At 44.4% G+C, this 14,731-nt stretch overlaps 1 protein-coding gene across 1 annotated transcript in view; it reads left to right on the forward strand.

The window, feature by feature from the left end:
- The window catches only part of TMPRSS7 (transmembrane serine protease 7), a 42,352-nt gene that overhangs the window by 27,533 nt on the left and 88 nt on the right, over nucleotides 1-14,731 (forward strand). The window contains exons 12-18 of the mRNA XM_045500977.1: nucleotides 988-1,095; nucleotides 3,419-3,529; nucleotides 4,535-4,651; nucleotides 6,027-6,198; nucleotides 9,143-9,411; nucleotides 12,427-12,563; nucleotides 14,564-14,731. The exon at nucleotides 14,564-14,731 is cut by the window's right edge and continues 88 nt beyond it. Of these exons, the coding sequence (XP_045356933.1) occupies nucleotides 988-1,095; nucleotides 3,419-3,529; nucleotides 4,535-4,651; nucleotides 6,027-6,198; nucleotides 9,143-9,411; nucleotides 12,427-12,563; nucleotides 14,564-14,731 (1,082 nt within the window). The remainder of the gene's footprint in view (nucleotides 1-987; nucleotides 1,096-3,418; nucleotides 3,530-4,534; nucleotides 4,652-6,026; nucleotides 6,199-9,142; nucleotides 9,412-12,426; nucleotides 12,564-14,563) is intronic.

Consider the following 14,731-nt stretch of genomic DNA (forward strand, 5'->3'; position numbering starts at 1 on the left):
GTTATTCTACCACAGACTGGATAGCTTGTAAAAAACAGAAACTTATTTCTTACAGTTCTGGAGGCTGGAAATCTGAGATCAAGATGCCAGCATGGTCAGGTGAAGGCTGTCTTTGGGTCACAGACTTGTATCCTCATGTGCGGAAGCAGTGTGGGAGCTCTGTGGGGCCTCTTTTATAAAGGCATTCATCTTATTCATGAGGCCTCTGCCTTCATCACTTAATCGCCTCCCTAAGGCCCTACTTCCTAATATCATCACAATGGACACTGGGTTATCAACATATGAATTTGTGGGGACCACAAACATTCAGACCATAGCAATGAAGAAGGATTTATTGTTCCTAATATATTTAGCTATAAGCCCAGGATTTATCAGGCAGGGAATGGATCTTTGATGAGTAGCCTGGTTGAAGTGGAGTGGGAGGTAGAAGGCAGGAGTCCTGAGTTTTAAGGACAGTCGCTAATCTCTGTGGGTCCATGTGTCTAAGATCAGTGGTTACTACTATATTTGAGGACAGAAGTCGCTTGATAATGGAATTAAAAGCAGACTCCTCAGAGTAATGCATCTGATTGTACGGGACTCAGAGGCACCAGAAGGCCATTTATAATTCCCTGGGGAGTCTAAAGACTGCGCATCAAGCATGCTGGACTCTCTAACGTATCTTCCAGCTTTCACTTTCTCCAAGTCAATGACAAAGCTGGTTTGCTGAGTCAATGAAAGAGGTAGTAGAAGTTTGATTGTACATGTGACCTGGATGCAATGCCGACTCAGAGCTTCTGGTGGGTTAGTTTACTTTCTTTGCTCTCCTAAATTCACCTTTTTCGTCTTTCAGTTACCACCTATAGCTTGATCTGATGGAGCAATTGTGTAATTACTATCACTATATTGCCAGTTCCTTGATCACCTAACACGTCGTCGTTCTTTTTTAGTGTGGTCTGATGACTTTTAGGGACTCACACAAGATTTTCTGTGTTTTATCATCTCTAGCCTGTCCTGTTGGATCTTTTAGATGCTCCTCTGGTTTGTGTGTCCCTCAGACCCAGCGATGTGATGGAGTAAATGACTGCTTTGATGAAAGTGATGAGCTTTTCTGTGGTGGGTATTCAAAATTTACTATGGCTTTCTTATGAAGAAATAACTTTTCTGGGCCATGGTATCTACTAGCATATTTCATGGGTCTTTGTAGCTGTTATCTATTGCTGCATAACAAGCGACCCCAAAACTCAGTGGCTTACAACAATCATTTATTCTGGGCCATGCATCCAAGGGTTGTTTAAGATATGACACATCTAGCCTGGGCTCAGCTGGGTGGCTCTGCTTTAAGCAGCAGATCCCCATAAACATGGTTCTTTCCAGGTTGGGGTCAGGTCTACTCCTTATGCTCTTTTCCTCGTTGAACTGTTGGGCTAGCCATGGCAGGGTAGAGGTAAAGGAAGGGCGTGCAAAAATGCGTGGTTCTTCTTAGGTTCTGGGCTTGGAATTGGCACACCATCACTTACGTTATATTCCATCAGTCAAAGTGAGTCATATAGCTAAGCCATAGTCAAGGGTCAGGGAAGTTTATACTGCACACTCTGGGGGCATGGCAAGGATTGGGAGTGTATAATACTACCACAGGGAGTGAGAATTTGTGGCTAATAATGCAACCAACCACAATCTTAAACTAACTATCCTATTTTAAAGAATAGATCTTTTATCTAGAGAGAAGCTCAGAATCTGCAGAGAGTAAACTCCTTGAGCATGTTCATTTATGGAACATAGTTATTGTGAATGAAAGAATTATTATTATTGCTATAATTACCAGTGTAGTTTGCATCAACATTGCATCTGCAATGACTAAAGGGTGGGGTATTGGATATTCTTATTTTGGACAGAGATTCTCCTTCTGGTTTTTCATTACTATTTGCACATCATTCTTGAGTCTACCTCTGGTTTCAGGGAGTGATATGGGGAGGATAGTCCACTGGACCATATGACACCATTGGCAACACTTTCTCCTAAAGATCCAGAGTTTAATTCAAATACAATTGTGATGGTGAAGCTATTTAATTTCTTTCATATTCTTGGAGAAATGTTATAGTTAATATGACATAACTAACTGAAAACAATTCTAGTCATGAAAAATAACCTATGGTTCCACACCTTTATTTTGTTTTTGGCAAAACAGAATAAAAATCTCTTAACTTATGGCTCATTGAACTTTTCAATCTACTGCATTTTCTGTTGTTTAAGAAAATAAATACTGGCCATTATACAGTGACTGAGGTTGCTGGTATTTTTTACACTATTATCATTTCCTGCTATGATGCTCCAAACAAAAGTGATTATTGTTACTTTATAAGAAGGACTGTTTCTGGTAATCATTTATCACATGTGATTATCATAATAATCGCAATGATTATCATTGTGCCATTTTGGAAACCATTCTCTAGGAGTCAGCTAAGTACTCCCAGAAGCTCAGTGAGCTATTTCAGGGTAGCAATATCCAACCTTTGCTACCCTCGGCCCCCAACAAGAGATGCTGCTGGAGAAACAGGAGCAGATAACAAAAATGATCACTTTTCACAAAACCAGAAATGTCTAAGGAATCATACCTTCAAAGAGTGCTTGCTAATATAACTGTGCCTGTCACTTGTCCAAAGGCAGTTCATGAAAATATTCCAAAGAACAATTGTGGTAAATTTACAATGCTGTTTCCTAATCCAGGAAATGGATTGCTTGGGGCAAAATCAGTTTTTTTGTTTTTAATTTTAGAGACAGCAAGAGAAAGCATGAGCAGGGGAGGGTTAGAGAGAGAGAGAGAGAGAGAGAGCAAGAATCTTAAGCAGGCTCGACGCTCATGACTCCCCAGTCATGACCTGAGCCAAAATCAACGATGGAAATCAAAAGTCAGATGCTCAACTGACTGAGCCACCCAGGTGCCCCAGGGCAAAATGATTTTAACAAAAGTTTTCCTTACACACAGTCTTTTAAGATCTCACATTTGTTAATCTAGGTAGCAAACCTTTAATGAGCACCTACTTTGTACTCAGGGACTTGAGGTGCAGAGATGAACACAACAAAAACCCTCAATCTAAGGACACTCCCATTTTGTTTAGAAAGGTAGAGAAGTTCCATTTAGATAACAGCTTATGACTTTTTGTTTTCCTTCAAAGAAAATCTCACGATGCATTTAATTGTAATTAGGTAAACAAATTGCCAGAGTTTAATACATTTATGCAAAAGCAAAAATCCAATTTGACAAACTCAAAGCAGTTTCAACCTCTGCTTTTCTCATGCAGGTGTCAGTTTGATGAAAACACGCTTTTTATTTTATGTAAGTCATCTTAACCATCTGCCGCGTCGGAGGGGCGCTGCTGGGTCTCAGAGGCCGGCTGATGTTTCAGGCTCATGAGCTTTCTGTCTGTTCTCATTCCAGTGACTCTTAAACCTGCTTGCAACACCAGCTCCCTCAGGCAGCATGGCCCTCTGGTCTGTGACGGCTTCAGGGACTGTGAGGATGGCCGGGATGAGCAGAACTGCACTCAAAGTGAGGGAGCGTCCTCTGCACTTTGATGTGTTTCCTGTACGCTCTTCTAAGTCAGAACCGAAATACCTCTGCAGGGTTGGGCAATTGACTTGCCCTGGTTTTCCCAGGACTTCCCCTGTTCCCGAGGAATCCTCTTGGCCCCAGGAAAAAGGGGACAAACAGTTGGTCACTCTAACTTGGGTGGAGTATGTGTATTGTGTGTGTATGTGTCCATGTGAATACTGGAAGATTTTCATTGCTTACTTGCTTTTAATGCTGTTCGGGACTAACAGATCCTGAGGATGTGATATGGTGGGACTTGCCAGATACCATGATAGGACATGTCCTGTTCTAGCCCCTACAGAAACACATACCACGGGGGATGTGAATAAATGTGCTGTGATTCATAGAGCCCGCCCATTTCCCCCCACCTACTGGTATAAAAGGATCGAATATGGTATTGATTTTTGTTCAAACTTTTCTTGGAGTACAAAACAAAGTAACTTTTTTTTCTTAATATTTATGTTTGAGAGAGAGAGACAGAGTGCAAGCGGGGGAGGGGCAGAGTGTGAGAGGGAGACACAGAATCTGAAGCAGGCTCCGGGCTCTGAGCTGTCAGCACAGAGCCCGACGCAGGACTTGAACCCATGAAACATGAGATCATGACCTGAGCTGATGTCAGATGCTCAACCGATTGAGCCACCCAAGCGCCCCAAGACAAAATAATTAATAGCAAAGAGGCCGTGGCCTAAAGCTACCGATATAGCGAACTTCTTTTCATCTCACCTCTAGTGGAAGAAAGGAGAGACCATCTGATTGCTTCTCAACAGGTGCACCTGCCTTCTTCTACTGAGGTGAGGGGACTGGTCACTGTTAGGGTTGCTGCATCGCCCTCAGCCAGGTTTCCCGGAGCAGCAAATACCGATGCTATGTCTACACCACTCTTGCAGGATGGAGCTGAGTGTCATTCACTCAAGTCTGTTTCTGGGCAGGAAAAACTTCTTCCCTCTTCTGTTCATTTTTTAGGCATTCCATGTAACAACAGAACTTTTAAGTGTGGCAATGATATTTGCTTTAGGAAACAAAACGCACAATGTGATGGGACTGTGGACTGCCCAGACGGAAGCGATGAACAAGGCTGCAGTGAGTAGAAATATGTTCCTTCTGACTCCCTGTATTCCTTCCTCAGTTCACCAGTTTTTCATTTGCATTCCCTTCTTAGTGTAAATCGCCCTGGCAAAAGTTGCCCTGGGTTCAGGGAAGAATAGTAAATATTGGTGAACTGCATCTGAAATGGTTTCTCAAAATTAAAAATTCTGGGGGTGCCTAGGTGGCTTAGTCAGCGAAGCCTCAGACTCTTGATTTTGGCTCAGGTCATGATCTCACGGTTTGTGGGATCGAGCCCCACATCAGGCTCTGCACAGACAGCACATAGCCTGCTTGGGATTCTCTCTCTCTCTCTCTCTCTCTCTCTCTCTCTCTCTCTCCCCACCACTGTCCCTGCCCCACTCGCAAATGCTCTCTCACATACTCTCTAAATAAATAAATAAGCTAAAAAAAGTTCTAGAATGGATTCTATCTGCTTTTTTTTTTTTTTTTCAACGTTTATTTATTTTTGGGACAGAGAGAGACAGAGCATGAACGGGGGAGGGGCAGAGAGAGAGGGAGACACAGAATCGGAAACAGGCTCCAGGCTCTGAGCCATCAGCCCAGAGCCCGACGCGGGGCTCGAACTCACAGATTGCGAGATCGTGACCTGGCTGAAGTCGGACGCTTAACCGACTGCGCCACCCAGGCGCCCCTCTATCTGCTTTTTTGATAACAAGCATTAAAGCACCTGATGTTGGTAATGAGAACTTTCACATTTTAATAATTCTAATTAAGGGAGAAGTTCCTAAATAAAAAAAAAAATCCATTAGAAAAGATATAGATATGGGAACACAGCAGATGACTGTTATTTAGGCCTTATGTTATGATCAATGCCAAGGGCTGCTTCTTTCTTTAACTATCACCTGAGAACTGTAATCTGCCACATGTTATTATGTGGTCTCTAATTGTCCAGGTGGTAACTTGTTAACTATGCATTGTTATCAATACTATTTACACTGGAAAATAATTGCTCTGATAACTAGTTTTTCTTAGTACGTTTTCATTTGTCTTGGACTTAGAAATTCTCTCTCAAATGCTTCCTCTCAAATCAGCACCACTCCAAAGACGCTCTCAAATTCTATTGCTTTTCAAACTAATCTTTTCCTCTCTAATAAAAAGCTACTGTTCATATCAGGGCATCTGTTGCTAACAAGTCCCCTCCTCCTGTCATGCGCTTTATTATATGGAGACTCTCGGTCCTGGCCTGTTTTCGGAGCGAGTGGTTTATTGGTGCCTTTTCTCTAGATAAACAAGAGGTTTCAAGTTGCTTGCCTGGTATGTCAGTTCCCAATGTAGCTCGAAACCTGGATTAGTTTCCAGTATTTCTTCCAAGTCTGCTTTAAAATCATGTGAGCCTTCTTTCCTAAAGGCTGCAGCAGGAGTCTCTCCACCCACCACCGCATCATTGGGGGAACCGACACCCAGGAAGGGGGTTGGCCTTGGCAGGTCAGCCTCCACTTTGTGGGATCTGCCTTCTGCGGAGCCTCAGTCATCTCCAGGGAGTGGCTTCTTTCTGCGGCCCATTGTTTCCATGGAAACAGGTAGGGTATCTCAATTCTTACTCTATCATGGCACCCTCTCTCATCACAGACCACGCATCTGCCCTCAAGTTGTGGAAGGAAGCTGCCCTTGGAGACATTCCATCAGTTCAAATGGTGTGTGTGTGTGTGTGTGTGTGTGTGTGTGTGTGTGTAGGAGTGGGGAATGGGCACCGGACTTGTATTTAGAGTGGAACAGTAAAGATTCTGCACCCAATTTCCAATGTGGTGGTTGGCAGGAGGGTTCCCACACCACCAAGCAATTCTCTGACCCCAGTTGACTGTCTTACAATTTGACTCAAGTTTGACCCTATCTACGTGTTAGATAGGGTCAGATTAAACCTGGTAGGACCTGGAAGACTGTCCTTCCTTCCCTACTTCAGCCAGTGGTAAGCCAGGTTGTCACCAATCCTTCTGGCCCACTGGCTATAGATTGGTGACTCCAACCATCCGTTCCTCTGATTGATTTGCTAGAGCAGTTCATAGAACTCAGAGGAACATTTTACTTTCTAGATCACTGCTTTATTGTAAAAGGGTATAATTCAGGAATAAGCAGATTGGAAGAGAGGCACAGGGCAAGGTTTAGGGAAAGGGCAAGGAGCTTTCATGCCCATTCCAGGTGCACCGCTCTCCCTGAATCTCCACGTGTTCACCAACCCGGAAGCTCCTTTTGGGTGTTTATAGAGGCTTCATTACAAAGGCACGATTGACTAAATCGTTGGCCATTGGCGATGGATTCAACCTCCAGCTCCTCTCCCCTCCTCAGAGGTCAGCAAGTGGGACTGACAGCTCCAACCCTCAATCACAGTGTTGGTTCTCCTGGCAACCAGCCCCCAGCCTTAAGGTGGGGTCCAAAAGTCACTCATTAACGTAACAGCGTAACAAAAGACAGCTTTGTGACTCTAGTCAGTTAGGAAACTCCAAGGGTTTTTAGTTCTGTGCCAAAATGAGATGAAGACCAAATACAGTAAAACCTTGGATGGCGGGTAACTTGCTCTGCAAGTGTTCTGCAAGACAAGAAAACATTTCTAAGAATTTTTTTTTTGATTTACCATTAAAATTTTTTTTTAATTTTTTTTTCAACGTTTATTTTTGGGACAGAGAGAGACAGAGCACGAACGGGGGAGGGGCAGAGAGAGAGAGACACAGAATCGGAAACAGGCTCCAGGCTCTGAGCCATCAGCCCAGAGCCTGACGCGGGGCTCGAACTCACGGACCGCGAGATCGTGACCTGGCTGAAGTCGGACGCCCAACCGACTGCGCCACCCAGGCGCCCCATTAAAATTTTTTTAATGTTTATTTGTTTTTAGAAAAAATTTTTAATGTTTATTTATATTTGAGAAAGAGAGACAGAGCATGAGTAGGGGAGAGGCAGAGAGAGGGAGACACAGAATCTGAAGCAGGCTCCAGGCTCTGAGCACAGAGCCCGATGCGGGGTTGAACTGACAAACCATGAGCTCATGAGCCGAGCTGAAGTTGGATGCTTAACCGACTGAGTCACCCGGGTTCCCCTAATGTTTATTGATTTTTGAGAGAGAGAGAGAGAGAGAGAGAGAGAGAGAGCACGAGCTTGAGAACTTGCGCATGAGCACGGGTGGGGCAGAGAGAGAAGGGGGCAGAGAATCCCAAGCGGGCTCTGCCCTGACAGCCCAATGCAAGGCTGAAACTCATGAACCTCGAGATCATGACCTGAGATGAAGTCAGGCACTTAACCAACTGAGCCACCCAGGTGGCCCTCTAATAAATTGTAACTTGATAAATGAGCAATGTCTCGCAATATGAGTAGTGAGTAGTACGTGATGCCAAACATCACATGATCACAACTGAGCCAATGTTTTTTTTTCTCTCTGCCTCCCTTTTTCTCTGTGGGATTGTGGGTAATCATCTCCCAGGCTCAGATGCTCCGTCTCAGGCTGAGGTGTTTGGTAGAAAACAGTGATTTTTCAGAACGTTGGACGGTGCCCACAACTGGCACTGGTGTATTTTTTTGTCACTTCAAAGCACCTGTGGACAGTCCTTTGCTTTTCCATACAAGAGGAAGCTTGAGAATGCTTTGCTTCCTTCTAGGCCAGGCTGCCTGCAGATATAGACCCTTTCCTCTGCTGCCTTATTGCCAGTTACATTAAATACAGTAGATGACAAGAGTATATTAATATGTACTGTAGTCAGCATATACAATGGCCCCCATGCAGAAAAAGATTCCGTTGAGCCAAGAGACAGCAGTGATTCCATTAGTGATAGTGAAAGTCGTCCTACACAATAACCCTCCTGTCTCTTGTTTCCCTCATACCAACCATGAAGGTTTTTAAAGGTAAGTGCAGGTGAATTTGTTCAGAATTCAAATTCTGGAAGGGCTGACAAAGAGTGGGGCCCCTTGGGAATGGCCATGCTTGAGCAGTTATAGCAGTGACCTTTAAGGCTTCTGGCAGATGACAAGAAGGAATTTCATTAAGTTCCTGCTTATAGCACTTTGATTTCTAAACTATTTTGGAATTCATATCATTTGAATTTGGCAAAAAGATCCCCAGATGGCTGTCTTACTGGCCCTGTCTGTCCCCATCAAATGCCTTTGTCAGCATGAAGAGGAAGAATGTCACAAATTAATTCCAGTCACTCACATTCTTGACCTGTGTGTGATTCATGAGATATCAGGGGCAACAACAGAATTTCTAGCAATTTCTTAGGATGAGTGAGGGGATTGTCTGGAATATAGAGACCATGCACCACCCCTGTGACATAGTACTTCATCTCTTTTTTTACTAGAAGACCAGGGAGGCTGAGAAAAGTTGTGCTTTTCACCATGTCGGTGGACAGGGCCAGGGACTACAGTAGGAACTCAAAGGCAGGCCTCCTTTCCTCAGCCCTCATCTGTCTGCAGATGGCTTCTATCCAAACCATGTATGGCTCTTCAAGCCACTGACTTCATGCTCCATTCCTTTCCCACCAGGCTGTCAGACCCCATGCCATGGACTGCTCACCTTGGGATGTATGTGCAGGGGAATGCCAAGTTTGTCTCCCCGGTGAAGAGAATCGTGGTCCATGAGTACTATAATAGTCAGACCTTCGACTATGATATTGCCCTGCTACAGCTCAGTACGGCCTGGCCTGAGACCCTGAAACAGCTCATTCAGCCAATATGCATTCCTCCTGCTGGCCAGAAAGTGCGTGGTGGGGAGAAGTGCTGGGTAACTGGCTGGGGCCGAAGGCACGAAGCAGGTGTGTGTATGAATGAATGGTCATACCCTCCCCTTCCAGATAATACTAACTTTTGCTGATGTAGTGCTATGGGGTTCACAGAGAGGTTTTTTTGTTTTTTTTTTTTAATAAAGTTTATTTATTTATTTTGAGAGAGAGAGAGAGAGAGAGAGAGAACACAAGCAGGTGAGGGAGAGAGAGGAGAGACAGAACCCCAAGCAGGCTCCTCATCATGAGTGCAGAGCTCCATGTGAGGCTCGAACCCATGAACCACGAGATCACGACCTGAGCCGAGATCAAGAGTCAGACGCTTAACCAACTGAGCCACCCAGGCGCTCCACGGAGAGGGTTTTTGTATATGGTCTCACTTGAGCCTCCTGATGATTCTGAGAAGTAGAATGGAGGAAGGTGTTACTATTCCTGTTTGGTGATGTTCTTCCCTTATCCCCAAAAGAAGCAAGACCCACCTCATGAGGGGGGCGGTCTATGAACAAGGCAAGATTGGATCGATAACATGGGCCCTTTTCAAACTTTGAGGGGTTTATTAGGTTTTTCACTACAGAAGAGCAATTCCTCTTTACTTTGAGGTTCCCTTTCATCCAAAGAATTGATTCCTTTTCTTAAAGAAGACTTTCTCACACGATTCACAAAAATAAACTCAAAATGGATAAAGGACCTGAATGTGAGACAGGAAACCATCAAAACCCTAGAGGAGAAAGCAGGAAAAGACCTCTCTGACCTCAGCCGTAGCAATCTCTTACTCGACACATCCCCAAAGGCAAGGGAATTAAAAGCAAAAGTGAATTACTGGGACCTTATGAAGATAAAAAGCTTCTGCACAGCAAAGGAAACAACCAACAAAACTAAAAGGCAACCAACGGAGTGGGAAGGAAAAGATATTTGCAAATGACATATCGGACAAAGGGCTGGTATCCAAAATCTATAAAGAACTCACCAAACTCCACACCCGAAAAACAAATAACCCAGTGAAGAAATGGGCAGAAAACATGAATAGACACTTCTCTAAAGAAGACATCCGGATGGCCAACAGGCACATGAAAAGATGTTCAGCGTCACTCCTTATCAGGGAAATACAAATCAAAACCACACTCAGGTATCACCTCACGCCAGTCAGAGTGGCCAAAATGAACAAATCAGGAGACTATAGATGCTGGAGAGGATGTGGAGAAACGGGAACCCTCTTGCACTGTTGGTGGGAATGCAAATTGGTGCAGCCGCTCTGGAAAGCAGTGTGGAAGTTCCTCAGAAAATTAAAAATAGACCTACCCTATGACTCAGCAATAGCACTGCTAGGAATTTACCCAAGGGATACAGGAGTACTGATGCATAGGGGCACTTGTACCCCAATGTTTATAGCAGCACTCTCAACAATAGCCAAATTATGGAAAGAGCCTAAATGTCCATCAACTGATGAATGGATAAAGAAATTGTGGTTTATATACACAATGGAATACTACGTGGCAATGAGAAAGAATGAAATATGGGCTTCTGTAGCAACGTGGATGGAACTGGAGAGTGTGATGCTAAGTGAAATAAGCCATACAGAGAAAGACAGATACCATATGGTTTCACTCTTATGTGGATCCTGAGAAACTTAACAGAAACCCATGGGGGAGGGGAAGGAAAAGAAAAAAAAAAGAGGTTAGAGTGGGAGAGAGCCAAAGCATAAGAGACTGTTAAAAACTGAGAACAAACTGAGGGTTGATGGGGGGTGGGAGGGAGGGGAGGGTGGGTGATGGGTATTGAGGAGGGCACCTTTTGGGATGAGCACTGGGTGTTGCATGGAAACCAATTTGACAATAAATTTCATATATTGGAAAAAAAAAAAAAAAAAGAAGAGAAGGACACCCACACCCACACCCACACCTCCACCCTCCCTCCACCCTATTGTGTCAACTCACGGAGGACTATCTTGAGGACTATGCAAATATGTCCTTCACAAAGGTAAGCCTTCCAGGTAGATGAGAGTCAGGGCTGAAAACCAGCCTTCCCTCAGCTCCCCAGATGGCACATTCGGTCCTGAAGGTTACATCAGCCTAGAATCGGTCCACACAGAGGGTCTGCCTCTTTTACAATTCCTTCACTGGAGCAGGCATCTTTATCATTATGCACAAAGGTCAGACTGGTAGGAAAGTCCCTGCATCTGCTCTGGCCAAGGCTTTTCATGGTCTAGGCTTCATGGTTGATTCTGAATATGTAGTGAGGGGAAGAAGCCACAGCTTTGTGAGCACCTCCCCAGAGGTTAGTGCTAATGCTTTCCCTTATCTCCCACGCATCTGATTCCTAGGCAGCCATTTCCAAATCTTGGATCTTACCCTTGGCTTTGTCTTGACACTCTCCAAAGATGCCCTGTGGGCAGCTTCTCAAGGGCTCAACTGCCTTCATTTAGTTAATGTGGTCGCAGTAGCCTGCTGGGATCTCAGGGTCCTAATGAGGGAGGGCAGCTAACTCTGGCTCAAACACCTACAACCTATCAGGACTGTGCTCAGGGCCTCAACGATATCATTCTGTATCGCAGGAGGAAAGAGTCTATTCAACCAGCTTATCATGAGACATTTTCTTTATAAGCGTGAGTGTGCCCATGTTTATTTTTCTGAATCATCTTAGACAGGTTAAAAAGGAAGTGAAAGAGCTATAGCCAGACTGATGTGATTTATGGTTCCCGGGAGTCTCCCATAGAACAGTTTATGTTGCTCCACTTAAGGGGTGGGCCTCTCGCCCGGCGAGTATTGGTAACTGCTGTGACTCACAGTTCTACCGAAAGCAGGAAGTACCTGGTTCAGGGGCGCAGGTGATGGAGTCAGACCTTGGGTCAGAATCCTGCCCTGTTACCTCCTAGTTGTGTGCCATTGGCCCAGTCCCTCTCTTTCTTCCTCAGCAAAAATGGGGAGTATAAAAGAATTTATGTTAAGAATCGCCGTGAGGATAAAAGGAGATAATGTGAATAAATGGTCTGATAAAACCCTGAATAACTGTAATCATCACCATGATTTCCACTTCCAATGTGTTTTCCAGACAATAAAGGCTCCCCTGTTTTGCAGCAAGCGGAGGTGGAGCTCATTGACCAAACGCTCTGTGTTTCCACCTATGGGATCATCACTTCGCGGATGCTCTGTGCGGGCGTCATGTCAGGCAAGAGAGATGCCTGCAGGGTAAGCCATGTTACCTTTCTTGTGCCTAAGAGGTTGCACTTTCCACAAATGCTTTCACGTTTCATTTACGTGACACGGGGAAAGAACTAGGGCAGGTATGTCCCTTAATTCAGATAGTAATTATAATCTCGTTGGCTAAGATCAGGGAAAGGTGGTTAAATGATTAGGTCTAGAAAACTCAGTTTTCTAGTTCCTGTGTATTTTCCTGCAACATTTAGAAAATGAGGTTAGGATTTATCACCCTGCCGTGATTTATTTTCTTATAACCGAAAACTAAACAACAAAGCAGTTCTCCCTCTCTCTCCCTCACGCTCCCTCGATGGCCCGCAGTGTTTTAGGGTCCTTAAGGGCCACTTACCTTCTGACATACCAGGGTTTTATTCACTTGCTCCACTGATGCATAGGCTGGGGGATGGGAAAGAGGGGCAGGAGAGGTGACAGAGGCCATTCATTTGTCTGCCTCTGGTTAGGTGGCAAAGTAGGAGTTCATCTTCACAGAGACGTTTCTCTAAGTCTCAGATTCCAATCTACACAGGTATGGAGCTATACGATTGCCAGAAAGCGTACAGCTGGGTCAGAGGATGAAGAGGGTGGTGGCAGCCGTTCCTACGTCTCTCCACGACCTTAGCCATCAGGCCACAAAAACTCATCTTCTTATAATAATGAATTTGCCTCCTGAGCTCCTTTTTTTGTGGCAAGCACTGTGCTAGATCCTTTACATAAATCCATTCAAATCATTCTTTCATGCCCATTGTACAGTAGAGGAAGCTGGAGCACAGAGAGGGTGAGAAAATTACCCAAGGTCACACAGCTGGTAAGCAAATGCCTGAGCTGGAATGTGAACCGTTCTCTCTCTAATGCTAAAGCTGCTGTGTTTTGGCTGCTTCCTGATATGACCTGTTCCACAGGCCACCAGAGCTTACAGGTTAAATTAGACTGAGTAGAGTTGATATGGTGACAATTAAAATAAAAACAGCCCACTTTCTCTACTAGTCAGAATTCACGTAATCACAGCTAGAATTAGGGAGTGGGATTCAGGGGTGAAGTTGGAATGCTTTTTTGTCTTTGCTTCTGGCTGAGTTGCAACTTTGCCTGTCCTCCAGACTACAAAAATTAAGCCCAGATGTCATAATTTAAAGGATGGATACTGTAGGAATGGTGTTTAAACTTTGAATTATTTTGGTCTTTGCTTTGTGGAGTTGAGATAGCAGAAGGGACTCTCAAAGGGGGCGATTTGTCTGCGAAGGCTGAGGGCCGGTGTTCCTTAGGGTTTTGCCTCGGGTCGTGGGGCCTGGCTAACCAGACAGGACCTCTTCGTCTTTCATTGTCAGAATCACCAGCTAACCATGGATTTTCATGGCCCAGAGGCAGAGGTCCACTTCCCAAGATAGCCATGGCTCACGAGGTTGCTGTCAGGGCTAAATGTCCCAACATAGTGCTTGGCACGTTACTCTAAATGAACGTTAGCCATTATTATGTTACTACAATGACTGCTGCTGCTGCTGCTACTAAAGCTATTTCCACGACTATTGAGGTTTGTTCTTTGGAGTATATGAGAGTTGTTTCCCCTACAAAAAAAAATTTTTTTTTAATTAATTTGGATTTTCTTGAGAGAGAGAGAGAGAGAACAGGGAAGGGGCAGAGGGAGAGGGAGAGAATCTTAAGCAGACTCCCCGCCCAGCACAGAGCTTAACACGGGGCTCCATTTCACAACACCGAGGCGCCCACCCCTGCTCTTAAGAAAATTCTAAAGATATTCTTGGCCTAAAGATTTAAGTTTCTTACAGTAAATGCAGTGTTTTGATTTTAGGGAGAATAATTCCAGAATGACATTAGCAGCTTCACGTTATTTCCTGACTCTTCCCCAAACTATGTAATAATTAGCCAAGTGAAAACTTTCCGAAATGAGAGTTTTGAATACAGTCCATTAGACGTATCAATGACAAAATCGATGATCATGGGACATATGCGCTTCATGCTTATATTATCTTCTCGTGTAGGGAGATTCGGGTGGACCTTTATCTTGTCGAAGAAAAAGTGATGGAAAATGGATTTTGACTGGCATCGTTAGCTGGGGACATGGATGTGGAAGACCAGACTTCCCTGGTGTTTACACAAGAGTGTCAAACTTTGTTTCCTGGATCCGTAAATATGTCCCTTCTCTTTCG

This window comes from Leopardus geoffroyi, chromosome C2 (assembly GCF_018350155.1).
Source record: "Leopardus geoffroyi isolate Oge1 chromosome C2, O.geoffroyi_Oge1_pat1.0, whole genome shotgun sequence".
In the NCBI taxonomy this organism is placed as follows: domain Eukaryota; kingdom Metazoa; phylum Chordata; class Mammalia; order Carnivora; family Felidae; genus Leopardus; species Leopardus geoffroyi.